The sequence below is a fragment of the Rhinolophus ferrumequinum genome, chromosome X (assembly GCF_004115265.2).
Source record: "Rhinolophus ferrumequinum isolate MPI-CBG mRhiFer1 chromosome X, mRhiFer1_v1.p, whole genome shotgun sequence".
NCBI lineage: Eukaryota > Metazoa > Chordata > Mammalia > Chiroptera > Rhinolophidae > Rhinolophus > Rhinolophus ferrumequinum.
The window spans coordinates 123,414,427-123,426,702 of NC_046284.1; the positions used below are offsets into that span (position 1 = coordinate 123,414,427).

A 12,276-nucleotide genomic window follows, 5' to 3' on the forward strand; every position below is an offset into this window, starting at 1 on the left:
CCAGGTGGGTTCAGCTGATGTCTGTCCCCACCTGACCGCTTCCTACCTTTGGGGGGTCTGATTCCTTCTGGAGGCCAGATGACCTCCTTCTCTTCCCTCCCTTTCTGCGTTAGCAAAGCCCCATCCTCTCCAGCCTCTGTTTCTTGCCTTCTTCTGGTCGTCAGTTCCCATTTCCCCCAGCTAGCACCATGAGGCTCCCCAAATTCCCTGTGCTGGCCCGGCTCCCTCAGGCTCCCCAAAATTCCCTGCTCCCGCAGGCTCCCCAAGCGGGACGAGAGCCGTCCCACCTTTTTGGCAGGAAGACTCTGGCAGCCGGAGGGAAGCAGGCGGCCAGGAGCCACAGGAGAGGCGGGAGGGCGTGTCCGTGGGTCTCACGTTGCAGCAGGGCCCGCAGCTCGGGGGACGCTGGCGGGGCGCAGCCGGCTCCTGCCTGCACGGGGGCTCCGAGGCGCTGCCAGAGGACACTGAGTCCCGCCTAGGGGAGTGCAAGCCCTGCTCCTTCTCTTTTCCCGAAAGGAAAGAAACCGTCTCCAGCTCTGCTGGGAGGAGAGCTCGGAGCGCGGACTCTGCAGCTCGCAGCGCTTCCTGCTTCCCTTCTCCACTCGGGTCCCAGGACTTTCTCTCCGACCAGCAATAAACGGTGCGAGTTTGGCGCCTGCCCTCCTTCCAGCGGGAGTGGGCGAGGCGTGCCCACCCGAGACGAGGCGCGATGAACAGACGAGAGGAGGGCTGAGCGCAGAGCGGCGCGGCCAGGGTCCCTTGGCTCCGGCCCGCGCGCGTCTCCCGGGGTGGGGCAGGGTGGGGGTGGGCCGAGGCGTGGACTCTAGAAGCCTCTCGGCGACGGGAATAAAAGGGCGCCGGCTCGCCGTGCCGCGCTGGGAAGCCGTGTCACCTCGCCCCCGGCTCTGGGAAGGGTATGGCCCCGGCGGACCCCCGGCGGTGACTCGTGCGTCCCGGCCTCGCGGATGCTCCGTGCGCACAGCTCCCGTGTGTCGCGGCTTCCGAAGAGCAGGTGAGGTCGGAGGACGGCCTGGGCGGCCGGGGGAGATGGAGGGCGCTGGCAGTGTCTGCACTGAGTGAAGAGAATTGGGGAACAACCAAGGGAAAGACCGATGGGTGGAGGGCGAGGGCAAAGAGGCGTAGTGAACTGTTCCTGGCACGACTTTAAGCGGCCGAGGGACCACTTAAGATCCAGAAGAGAAGCTGAGGAAGTCTGGCGGGAGGGTGCTTGAGTAGGTCTAAGGAACGTCCGACTCTTTCTCCCTCCTTCGCTCCGTCTCCCTAGCGACTTGTCACCCATCCACCCCTGGTTTCCAGGGAGCCACCTACTGGAACCCCTAGTGAAACCGACTGCGCCCCGGCGTTGGTGGGGGAAGCACAGTGGCGGGGCCTCCTCCCCCGACCCTCAGGCTCCCGGTGGTTAGCAGTCTCCTCCCTCCTCCTACTCGTCCCCTGGAAAGGGGGAGACCGAAGGCCCCGCCGGCGGCTGCGCGGTGTGGAAGCTGGAGAAGTCATCATGTTACTCAAGAGGCGTTCGGTGTCCCACTCCCAGGCAGCAGGGATCCGCGGGGCCACCCGAGCCACGTTCGGGCACAGCTCTTATTTCCCCGCGCCGCCGCCGCCGGGGCGCGTCCGAGCGGGCGCTGGAAGCCGGCCAGGGACGCCAGGCAGCTCCAGGTTGTGCGCCCCCGGCGCGCATCCCCCGCCCAGCTTTCCGGGGTTTGCCAGCTCGCTCCCCGCAGCCTTGCAAACTCAGGGCGGTTTCCCGAGCGGGCCCGGGACTAGGGTTCCCTGGGGCGCGCGCGTGCTTTCGGTGCCCGGGGAGGACCTGGGCAGGGCAGGGAGAGAAGCCTGGAAAGGAGGCATTGGGACACCGAGGCCAGGTCCGCCTGCGGGCACAGGGCGCCGGCCGCGGTGCCCTTGGCAGAAGCCCAAGTCGAGCGCGAAGGCGGGGCGGGGAGGCTGCTCTCTGCAAAGCTGCGGGAGCGCTTCGTTCCAGAGCGCGGAGGTGCAGCCTGAACTTGCTCTTTGCAAAGCTGCTTGCACCGTCAGCTCCTTAGGAGCGGCTGAAAGGCGAGACGCACACAGGTTTAGGAGACTATGTATATATGTAAAGGATGAAAAAGCTGCGGAGTTTGTCCCGACCCTGCGTGAGCCGATGTACAGTTTCCATGAGTCGTGAGCGCTTGCCCACCGCAGAGACGAATGGACAGGCGTGTTTCTCTGCTGTACCCTTTACTTTCCATGTGTATGACTGTTTTTAAATAAACTTCATTCCAGAGATGAATGCATGAAAAGCATGCGATGATGAAGTCATGGCGGTACATGAAAATACCACCACGGGCATTCTAAGTGGGGCAGCTGATGCAATCTAATATTGATCTGAACTCCTTCTTCCTTCTTTCATTCTTCCTTTCTCTTTCCTTCCTTCCTTCCTTCCTTCTTCTTTCTTTCTTCCTTCCTTCCTTCCTTCCTTCCTTCCTTCCTTCCTTCCTTCTTCTTTCTTTCTTCTTTCTTTCTTTCTTTCTTTCTTTCTTTCTCTTTCCTTCTTTCTTTCCTTCCTTCTTTCTTTCCTTCCTTCTTTCTTTCCTTCCTTCTTTCTTTCCTTCTTTCTTTCTTTCCTTCTTTCTTTCTTTCTTTCTTTCTTTCTTTCTTTCTTTCTTTCTTTCTTTCTTTCTCTTTCCTTCTTTCTTTCCTTCCTTCTTTCTTTCCTTCTTTCTTTCTTTTTCTTCTTTCTTTCTTTCTTTCTTTCTTTCTTTCTTTCTTTCTTTCCTTCTTTCTTTCCTTCTTTCTTTCCTTCTTTCTTTCCTTCCTTCTTTCTTTCTTTCTTTTCTTTCTTTCTTTCTTTCTTTCTTTCTTCTTCTTTCTCTCTCTCTCTCTCTCTCTCTCTCTCTCTCTTTCTTTCTTTCTTTCTTCTCTCTCTCTCTCCCTCTATTTCTGTCCTTCTTTTCTTTCTTTTTTTTTTTTACCTCACTGATCTTTTTTGCTTCCCTGAACATATTTCATCGGGCAATCCTTTTCCTGTTTATCTAATGGCAGATTTTACAGAAATTTCCCCAAAGTTCCTCCCTGAAAACAAGGAAGCTGCACCATCACCAGCCTTTGGCTCTGCCCAGAAAAACAAAAAAATATATATAATAAACAAACCCACAAATAATGGGATAAATTTGGCTTTAATGAATGCCTCCTTAAGAACACATAATTAAAACTTTAAATAATGTCATTAAAAAAAGGAACTAGTCCTAATGACAATGACCTTCTTGGAAGTTTTTTATTCAAATACATACCATATATAATGGCTCAGAATGAACATTGAAGACAGACATATAACAATTATTTTTATTGTTACCTTTATTTTTATAGAAACATAGTGGAGCTCCTCTCTCTCTCTCTCTCTCTCTCTCTCTCTCTCTCTCTCTCTCTCCCCACCCCCACTCTGTATTCCATACCCTCACCCACAACGTAGTGAGATTTCCAAGTCCTTGTATCAAAATCAGGAATTAAGGTTATGTCCTATAGTAATGATTAAAGTTACCGGCTAAAGGTCACCTAAATATGTTTCGTGGGGTTTTTTGCCTTAAATATTTGAAAGGGCGCTAGTGTCTAGCATTTGAAGTCTTGGGATGCTGAAAACCGTGACGCACAATTCAGACACCGTTGGCTGGACACGAACAAGCGCCGCCTGACGGTGAGCGCACCTCCCTTTGTGGTTCTCCCCACGCAGGTGTCCAGGGACCACGAAGCCCAGCAAGATGCCACCGCCGGCGCCCTGCGGAGCCCTCTCCGTGGTCCTGATTCTGCTCTGGGCACATCCACGCACGGGTCTCGCCTGTCCTCACCCTTGCGCCTGCTACGTCCCCAGCGAGGTCCACTGCACGTTCCGCTCCTTGGCTTCCGTGCCAGCTGGGATTTCTAAACATGTGGAAAGAATCAATTTGGGGTTTGTACCGCATTCTTCCTGCACATTTTCGCCTGTTTGCCTGTGTGTTTATTTGGTTCTGCCTGTGCGTAGGTGCATCCGCGGAGCTGCACATGTCTTTCTTTTCGGGTCGCTCTTTCGAGCCCTCTGACGTTCTCTATGGGCAGAATCGAGGTGGTGAGTTTTAACTCTACTAAATACATTCCCTTTGGGCGATTATCTGAACGTATCCGTCCTCTGTGATCGTTGTCCTAAAGTTTAACAAGGAAGCCTCATGAGCAACTGCAATGGTCCAGAAATGTCCCTCGACGACAGTTCTTTAATATGTCGTACCTAGGAATTCACACAACGCACACGTAAATATACGACTATTATTTAAGCAGTCGTCAGAAACTATTCAAGAATAATAAAAAGAACAAGTGAGGCATCTCTGACATTTTGTAAGCTATCTGGATGAAGTACTGTGACTTGGAAAACATAAAAGAGTTCTTTAGGATTTCACCTATTTAAATAACACAGCCAGGATGCCAAAAAAATGTATACAAATGGACACTTTGGTCAACGTGGCTCAAGCAGTAGTTTGCCATCATCAGAAGTGTCTGGACGCTGATGGGAACCACTTTGAGCACCTCTTGTGACTGCAGACGTCACACGGGACTTGTAGTCATCGTTTGTTATCAGTATATATTGAATATTACGATTTTAATACAGTTTTCCTTTCTTAAAATGTGCATACATTTTTTTTTTGGCACCCTCTGTATTTTAAGAGATATTTGAAAGCAGCATTCTGGATAGAACTTTTGTATTTTAAAATTTCATTTTATACACGTAAATGTTTTCTACACTTAAATGTTAGTTGTTATGAGCTTCAGGTACTCATGGGCAACTTTAGTTGTAAACGACCATTTGGATTTCTTTAATAAAAAAATATATTAGCGATATTCTACCATCAAGAAAACAAGAAAAGTAAGTTAGGGATTGATGACTACCTACTGTGGAGACGTATTGGTACCATAAGACGGTCGAGCTTGAATCAACGAGCAAAGACTTTACACCTTAGCACACAGAGTCTTAAAATATGCTCGCTTTTTTGACTCTATAGTGCGACAGCAGAATGAGAGAAAGGGAAGTTAAAACAGTAAAACAAACCTCCCTAGTCCAAGGCCCAGACCATTACATCGTTTTCTCAATAAAACCTTAGGAACAATTTATGACTTGACTGTCTGAAAATCCAACCACAGTGATAATAGCTCCGTGGGGAAAATCATTTGGGTTTGCCAGAAGAGGGAATATTAATAGATAATCTGGTTTCCTTTCTAGAATCTTACAATTTATTACGACTCGTTTTTAGCATATTTTCCCGCTCAACCATTTAATCCCTCAAGCCTGACCCCTTTATGGGGCGTAGAGCTGGGGGTTCTACTAGACAGGCCCTCGAGAAGCCCCCTGGAAAGTGTGACAATTCACCTGTTGTTATTTGCGGGTCGAGGCCATCAGTGTGGGAACAGGTGGGGAAGACACTCCATCCATCCTCCCGAAAAGGTCAACTGTGTGATGGCTTTAAACTTGCAACACCCAGAGACGCCTTCTTGTCAAGCTGTTTGCGTCTCATGTACCCAGAAACGCTGTCCCACTCATCTTTACATTGAAGTATTTTTGTAAGTGAAGTGTGGAAGGTAACTAACCTTTCCCTTAGAACATTGTTTCTGGTCGTTTCATTTTGGGCAACTCATGGTAAACACAGGCATTATGAGGCCCTAAAAGCTTTGCCACGAGAATGAAAGAAAGGTAGCCAACGCTTCCTTTTCCTACCAATGCCAGGGATATCCGAAAATGATTTTGTGTAATATTCCAGATAAAAGAAAAAATGACTAAGGAATAGCTTCACTGTCTATAGATGGAATATATTACTTCCATCTGGCTTAATTTGCAACATGAATTAATATGCCACATTTCTAAGTCATGCTTATAATACCACAGTACTGTTTTTGAAAACTAGTCTCGAAGTAGGTTGGGGGGCAGGAAAGAAAGAAGAGCGATATGTGATACAGAGAGAAATCGGGGTCTAATTTGTCTTTCAGCAGCCTGGAAAGAGTATAAAACTCTGAAGGAATGAGGGATTATTGACAGAGCACTTATGCAATTTTTCATTCCCACACAGATGTTTTTAGGGTTCCCAGTCTGCATTGAAAGACACGTCTCCTGTTTCCTGTTTGCTTTTCCAAAAAGCTCCTTTCCAAGTATTTTTGAGCAAACAAAATAAAACCGTCCACTTAGTGTCTGATCTGTAGACCTTTAAATAGTTTGCTGCTTATTTCAAACACTAAATTTGATGACATATTTCTGGAATTTCCAAAACGCCTGTACTACTCTTTTTTTTTCAGTTAAAGTTCATTGAGGTGACAGTGGGTAGTAAAGTTACATAAATTTCAGGTGTACAATTCTGTAATACATCATCTATATATCACATTGTGTGTTCACCACCCGGAGTCAGTTCTCCTTCCATCACCATATATTTGATCCCCCTTACCCTCATCTCCCACCCCCCACCCCCCTTACCCTCTGGTAACCACTAAACTATTGTCTGTGTCTATGAGTTTTTTTTTCTTTTCTTTTTTTTGGCCTTTTATTTATTTATTTATTTTTATTTGGGGGAAGGGGAACAGGACTTTATTGGGGAACAGGACTTTATTGGGGAACAGTGTGTATTTCCAGGACTTTTTTTATTGGGGAACAGTGGTGTGTTTTTCCCAGGACTCTCATCAGCTCCATCCAAATCAAGTTGTTGTCCTTTCAATCTTAGTTGTGGTTGGTGCAGCTCAGCTCCAGGTCCAGTCGCCGTTGTTAGTTGCACGGGGCACAACACACAACCCCTTGTGGGAGTCGAACCGGCAACCTTCTGGTTGAGAGGATGTGCACCAACCAACCGAGCCAATTGGGAGCTCAGCGGCAGCTCAGCTTAAGGAGCCATGTTCAATCTTAGTTGCAGGGGGTACAGCCCACCATCCCTTGCGGGAGTCGAGGAGTCGAACCGGCAACCTTGTGGTTGAGAGCCCAGCCTCCAACCGCCTGAGCCACCGGGCTGGCCAGAGTTTTTGTTTCTTTGTTTGTCTTGTTCCTTTGTTGCTTTCAGTTTTCTTTGCTTTGTGATACTAACCGGTGTCCGTGAAGCAGCTTTGCAAATGTTTCTGATATAAAAGAAAACATTTCACTTGGTTGGTTACGTAGTCAGTTACTGTCAACCAACAGGTGAAGGAGACCCTTTGAAGAGGCAGATAGATTGCAGAACTGGGCTCCCCCCACCCCGGGGTCCTTCCAATCCCCCAGCAGCTTCTCTTCCCCGAGTGCCACGTTAATTTCCCATCTCTCTGTGTGTTCCCTTTCCTTCACCTCCCCACCCTGGCATCCACTGTGCAGTTGGATGTCAAATCGGAAGTGAGAATTTCTGGAGGCTGAGATAGGAAACACTGATGAGCGTAGCACACCCTTGGACTAGCGTGTGCCAAGGAACATCAGACTCTTTCTGACCCGGTTTAGCAATTTAGCCTTTGACCTCTTCCTCCCCTGTGTCAAGGCCCGCCTGCTCTTTCTGGTCTCTCTCCTCTTCGTTCGTTAGCTTTGGGGTCTTCTCAGGTGATTTTTACTCCATTAGTCAGTTGGCCAATTCTCCTGAATGTGCACGTTTTGGGTCTCTGTCTCAGCCTCGAGCTTCACCTTGAAGTCTCACAAATATCTTCAACATCACATGGCAACTATAACTGAATTGTTCCCCCCCCACACACACACCTATCTCTCTCAGTCTCGCCCGTCTTGGCAAATGGCACCCCCCACCTATTTGCTCACATCTAGGCAGAAGCCAGTCCTCCAGTTTTTTTCTCCATTTGTAATTCCGTCACTCAGCCATGCCTGTTGGTTCCTCCTCTAAGCACAGCTGGAAAGTGTCCCTGGATCCTTATCTCCACCGTCCCCACCTGGGTCATGGATATCAGTGCCCCTCCCCGGTATTTACCTGGTCTCCTGCTTCTGGGTTTGTCTACCCCCCACCCATTCTCCCTGGAGGCACCAGCATTGTTGTTTTAACCTGTAACTCTGCTCACATCACCTACTTTCTTAAAACCCTCCAATGGCTTCCCATTGAACTTGGAACAACTGACGTCTCATGTCTCCCAGGTCTTGATTACCTGGTCCTTGCTGATCCCACCTACTTCATCTGATACCGTAACTTTCCTTACTGTTTCCGGACAAACCTTGGGCTCCAGAAATTGGGTGGGGGGAAGGGTTATATGTTGATATCCATTGCCTTTGTGTGTTCACCATCCCAGATGGATTTCCTTGTAGAATCCTAAGCAATGGTAAACAAATGAGGCAGAGTGTCAGCCCATACAGTGTGTTATAGTGTGTGTCAACTGTAATTGGAGAATGCATTAAAAAAAATCTTTAAACAGATTTATTAAAAAAAAAAAAGAGTTCATAAAATCACACCTGGCTGGCATCTCGTGCATGAAGCTATGAGCGCTCCATCTGAGTTCCCTATACACCTATTTCCTTTTATTTAGGTGATAAGGAGAAGTAGTAGACAATGTCAGGCCAGGTGTGTTAAATTTCAGCAGAAGCACTGATGTGTGCAGTAAGCGCCCTATGGGTTCTCCGTTCATTTTATCGTTGGTTCTCCAGGGGTTAACCTGGGGGGCTCCTTCTGCTATTACAATGTAGCAATGGGGATTTTCCAGTCAAGGGAGCGTCTTTACCCATGTTGACACAGAAACAAATCCCCACACATGCCAGAATGTTTACAGATAACGTATGTAATCTATCGGAAGGGACCACCTGTCCCTTGTAAAACAAGGCTGTCCACATTTGGCCGTCAACACTGTAATCTGATCCTTTAGCTCAGAGCCCTCTCCGTCCCTTATGATATGCACAGCTACTTCCTTCTGACTCTGCCTGCTTGTTTCCAATGTCGGGGGCCACGTGTTGTTTGTTAGTACTGCTGCTGCACCGTGCAGTTGGCAACGAGAGGCCATTTCGACCGCTTGCTATAAGAGTCTGGGCCTTGATGAACAGCCTCTGACTGGATCAGCATAGCCCAGGTCGGAATTCCCAACGAGCACGCCTTCATTAAACGAGGGTAGGGACAAATGTGTCAGGGTTCTTGAGACACATATGGACAAAGACACAAAGAGAGGACTGTGCTTTGGGAACAGCACCAGTAAGGACCTCAGAATCCATCTCTGCTAAGTTCCTGCTTGCCGGGCTGGAGAATCTTTCCATGTGGGATTTATGTCTTCACGGTTTCTTACTCCCGTTGTTCATTCATTCATTCATCTATCTATCCATCCATCCATTCATTCATTTATCCATCCATTATCTATTCATTCATTCATCCATCCATCTATCTATCCATTCATTCATTTATTCATTCATCATCCATCCACCATCCACCCATCCATCCATCATCCACCCATCCACCCATCCATCCATCCATCCACCACCCATCATCCATCCATCCATCAATCCATTCATTCATTTATCCATCTATCACCCATTCATTCATTAATCCATCCATCTATCCATTCATTCATTTATTCATTCATCATTAATTCATCCATCCATCCATCCATCCATCCATCCGTCCTTCCATCCATCATCCATCCATCCAGCCAGCCATCATCCATCCATCCATCCATCATCCATCCATCCATCCATCCATCATCCATCCATCCATCCATCCATCCATCATCCATTCCTCCATCCATTCATCCATCCATCCATCCATCCATCCATCCGTCCTTCCATCCATCATCCATCCAGCCAGCCAGCCATCATCCATCCATCCACCCATCCACCCATCCATCATCCACCCATCCACCCATCCATCCATCCACCCACCATGCACCATCCAGCCATTACTGACATACGTGTGTACATATGTATTTTAGGTTTAACAGTATACAGGCTCTGTCAGAAACCTCCTTCGCGGGACTGACCAAGTTGGAGCTGCTCATGATTCACGGCAACAACATACCCAGCATCCCTGACGGGGCGTTGAAGGACCTCAGCTCTCTGCAGGTAAAGCTGGGCACGTCACGGCATCCCCAGTCCAGCCTCTAGGACCCATCCTGGCGTCCTGGCTAGCGGAGGGAAATTCTGTAACGCTCCCTCCTGATAAAGAACATTGCCAGGTGGTTTTTTTTCTCCCCAAGAAAAAACAAGCTTCATGCCATCATTTTCCTGCCCTCTGTTCTGCTTTCTCTTCCTGGTTGTGGCTTTTTAAGTAATGATCATGATTTTCACTAGCAGTCCCCCTCCACTCCCCTTCTTGTCTGCATAGGTTTTCTTTTTTTTTTAAGTTAAAGTTTATTGGGGTGACAATGGTTAGTAAAGTCACATAGGTTTCCGGTGTACAATTCTGTAATACGTCATCTACATATCACATTGTATGTTCTCCACCCAGAGTCCGTCCTCCTTCCGTCACCATATATGTGATCCCATTCATAGGTTTTCAAATTCAGCTACAATAAGCTGCGCGTGATCACAGGACAGACCCTGAAGGGGCTCTGGAGCTTAATGAGGCTGCACATGGACCACAACAAAATCGAGTTTATCCACCCACAAGCGTTCAAGGGCTTGACGTCCCTCAGGCTCCTCCACTTAGAGGGGAACATGCTCCACCAGCTACACGCCGGGACCTTCTCCACATTTACCTTTCTGGACTACTTCAGACTGTCCAACATCAGGCACCTCTACTTAGCAGAGAACAAGATCCGAGCTCTTCCCGCGGGCTTGCTTCAGAACATGCCGCTCCTGGAGAACCTGTACCTGCAGGGGAACCCGTGGTCCTGTGACTGTGAGATGACATGGTTTCTGCAATGGGATGCAAAATCCAAAGGTAAGAAGGGAAGAGTGTCAACGTGTGTCCTCGTTACTCACCTTTCTGGAGAAGTCACCATCTCCAACCTTCTCACATGGCTCCATGTTGAATTGGGTAAAATTGCATCACCCAATCAGGAGGGCGGGACACTTACACGTCAACAGTTACAGCCTAAATGTTCAGGCACCTCCACTCCGTGATTCAAATGCATGTGTATCCTTTAGTAGAATGGAACGTCACCGTCACCTGATGGGTTATACTCAGTTGATGACGGTTGTCATACAATGGATATCTGAGTGTTATGCTCATCGGGGTTGCAGCTGGATGTGGGACTTTCTGTGATTCCCTGCCCTGTGAGGAAACACACAAGGGTGCTTGGAAAAGAGAAGGCTGGGGGTGGCTAGGGGACTATGAGATTATTCTTTTATGGAAGTGGAGAGAGATGTCCTATGGATTCGAACAATAACCACGAGGAAAGGACCAGTGTGTAGAAGTCCTAAGAAAGTAGATGCTGAATCAAAATAATGAAGTGGTTTGTTTTTTTTCAGTTTTCCTTTCGTTACCCCCTCCCCCAAGCCCTGCCTTGGAACTCATCCTCAGATGCCATTGGGTTTACCATATCCTGGGTCTCGTGCTCGTCTCCATGCTCACAGCCACCAGCCCGGGTCCAGCTCCTTCCTTGTCTCTCAGGAAGACACTGGAGCATTGTCTGCAGGTCTTCCTACAGCTTTGCTCACACCCTTTCAACCATCCTCCACAGAACTTGTCAGCACACATGTTCAGAATAAGCATCTGGCCACGCCCCACGCCAGCTTAAGTCCTGCAATCATTTCCCATTGCTTTTAGGATACAAAGCACGTATGCTAAAGCCCTTGCCAATGGTTCCTACACAATGGTGTTTCCTCGTTCTGCCCCCCTCCTCCTGCAACATGCTGGCCCCACAGCTTCCCTTATTGACCCACTTCCAGCTGCACTGCCCCTTCCAAACTCATTTCCAAACTAGTGTCATCGGGGTCACGCCACCTCCTGCCGAGAACACTTTTCTGCTAGACGTTCAAGAGGATGGCTTCTTCTCAGCACCCAAATCTTTGCTAAAAGGTCACCTGCTCTGAGGGGCCTTGCTGTCCTCAGTTTCTGCAAGACCCTCAGCCCGTGGCAATCGAGGAACTTCCCGCACACACACCTTCTGTCACAACTTGATGTGAGGGCTTTCGGCTGCTAGGTGGCTTTCTTCCAAGGACTGAGCAAGGAGCCCAGGGCTTCCCTCTATGGCTCTCCAAGGTGTGTGAAACAATCATACTTGTATGTTGAGGCGTTTACTCTGAAAGTTACATACAGCGCTGCATTCAGGGAGGCAAAAGTACATAGAGTGAAACCAGTGAAAAGTTTTCTACGCCTCCAAGTCCTAGGTGATGATGGTTTTGTATGGAGTATTCCCCGTGGGAACAGAAAGAAGTGGGCAGATGCCCAGCGGACGGTGCAAAAA

At 48.6% G+C, this 12,276-nt stretch overlaps 1 protein-coding gene across 2 annotated transcripts in view; it reads left to right on the forward strand.

The window, feature by feature from the left end:
• Positions 1-417: 417 nt before the first annotated feature.
• MXRA5 (matrix remodeling associated 5) overlaps positions 418-12,276 on the forward strand; it is a 28,415-nt gene continuing 16,556 nt past the window's right edge. The window contains exons 1-4 of one of the 2 annotated variants that reach the window (XM_033115419.1): positions 418-1,012; positions 3,725-3,940; positions 9,859-9,988; positions 10,418-10,808. In XM_033115419.1, the coding sequence (XP_032971310.1) occupies positions 966-1,012; positions 3,725-3,940; positions 9,859-9,988; positions 10,418-10,808 (784 nt within the window). In that variant the 5' untranslated portion in view covers positions 418-965. The remainder of the gene's footprint in view (positions 1,013-3,724; positions 3,941-9,858; positions 9,989-10,417; positions 10,809-12,276) is intronic. The other variant, XM_033115427.1, reaches the window with a different exon arrangement.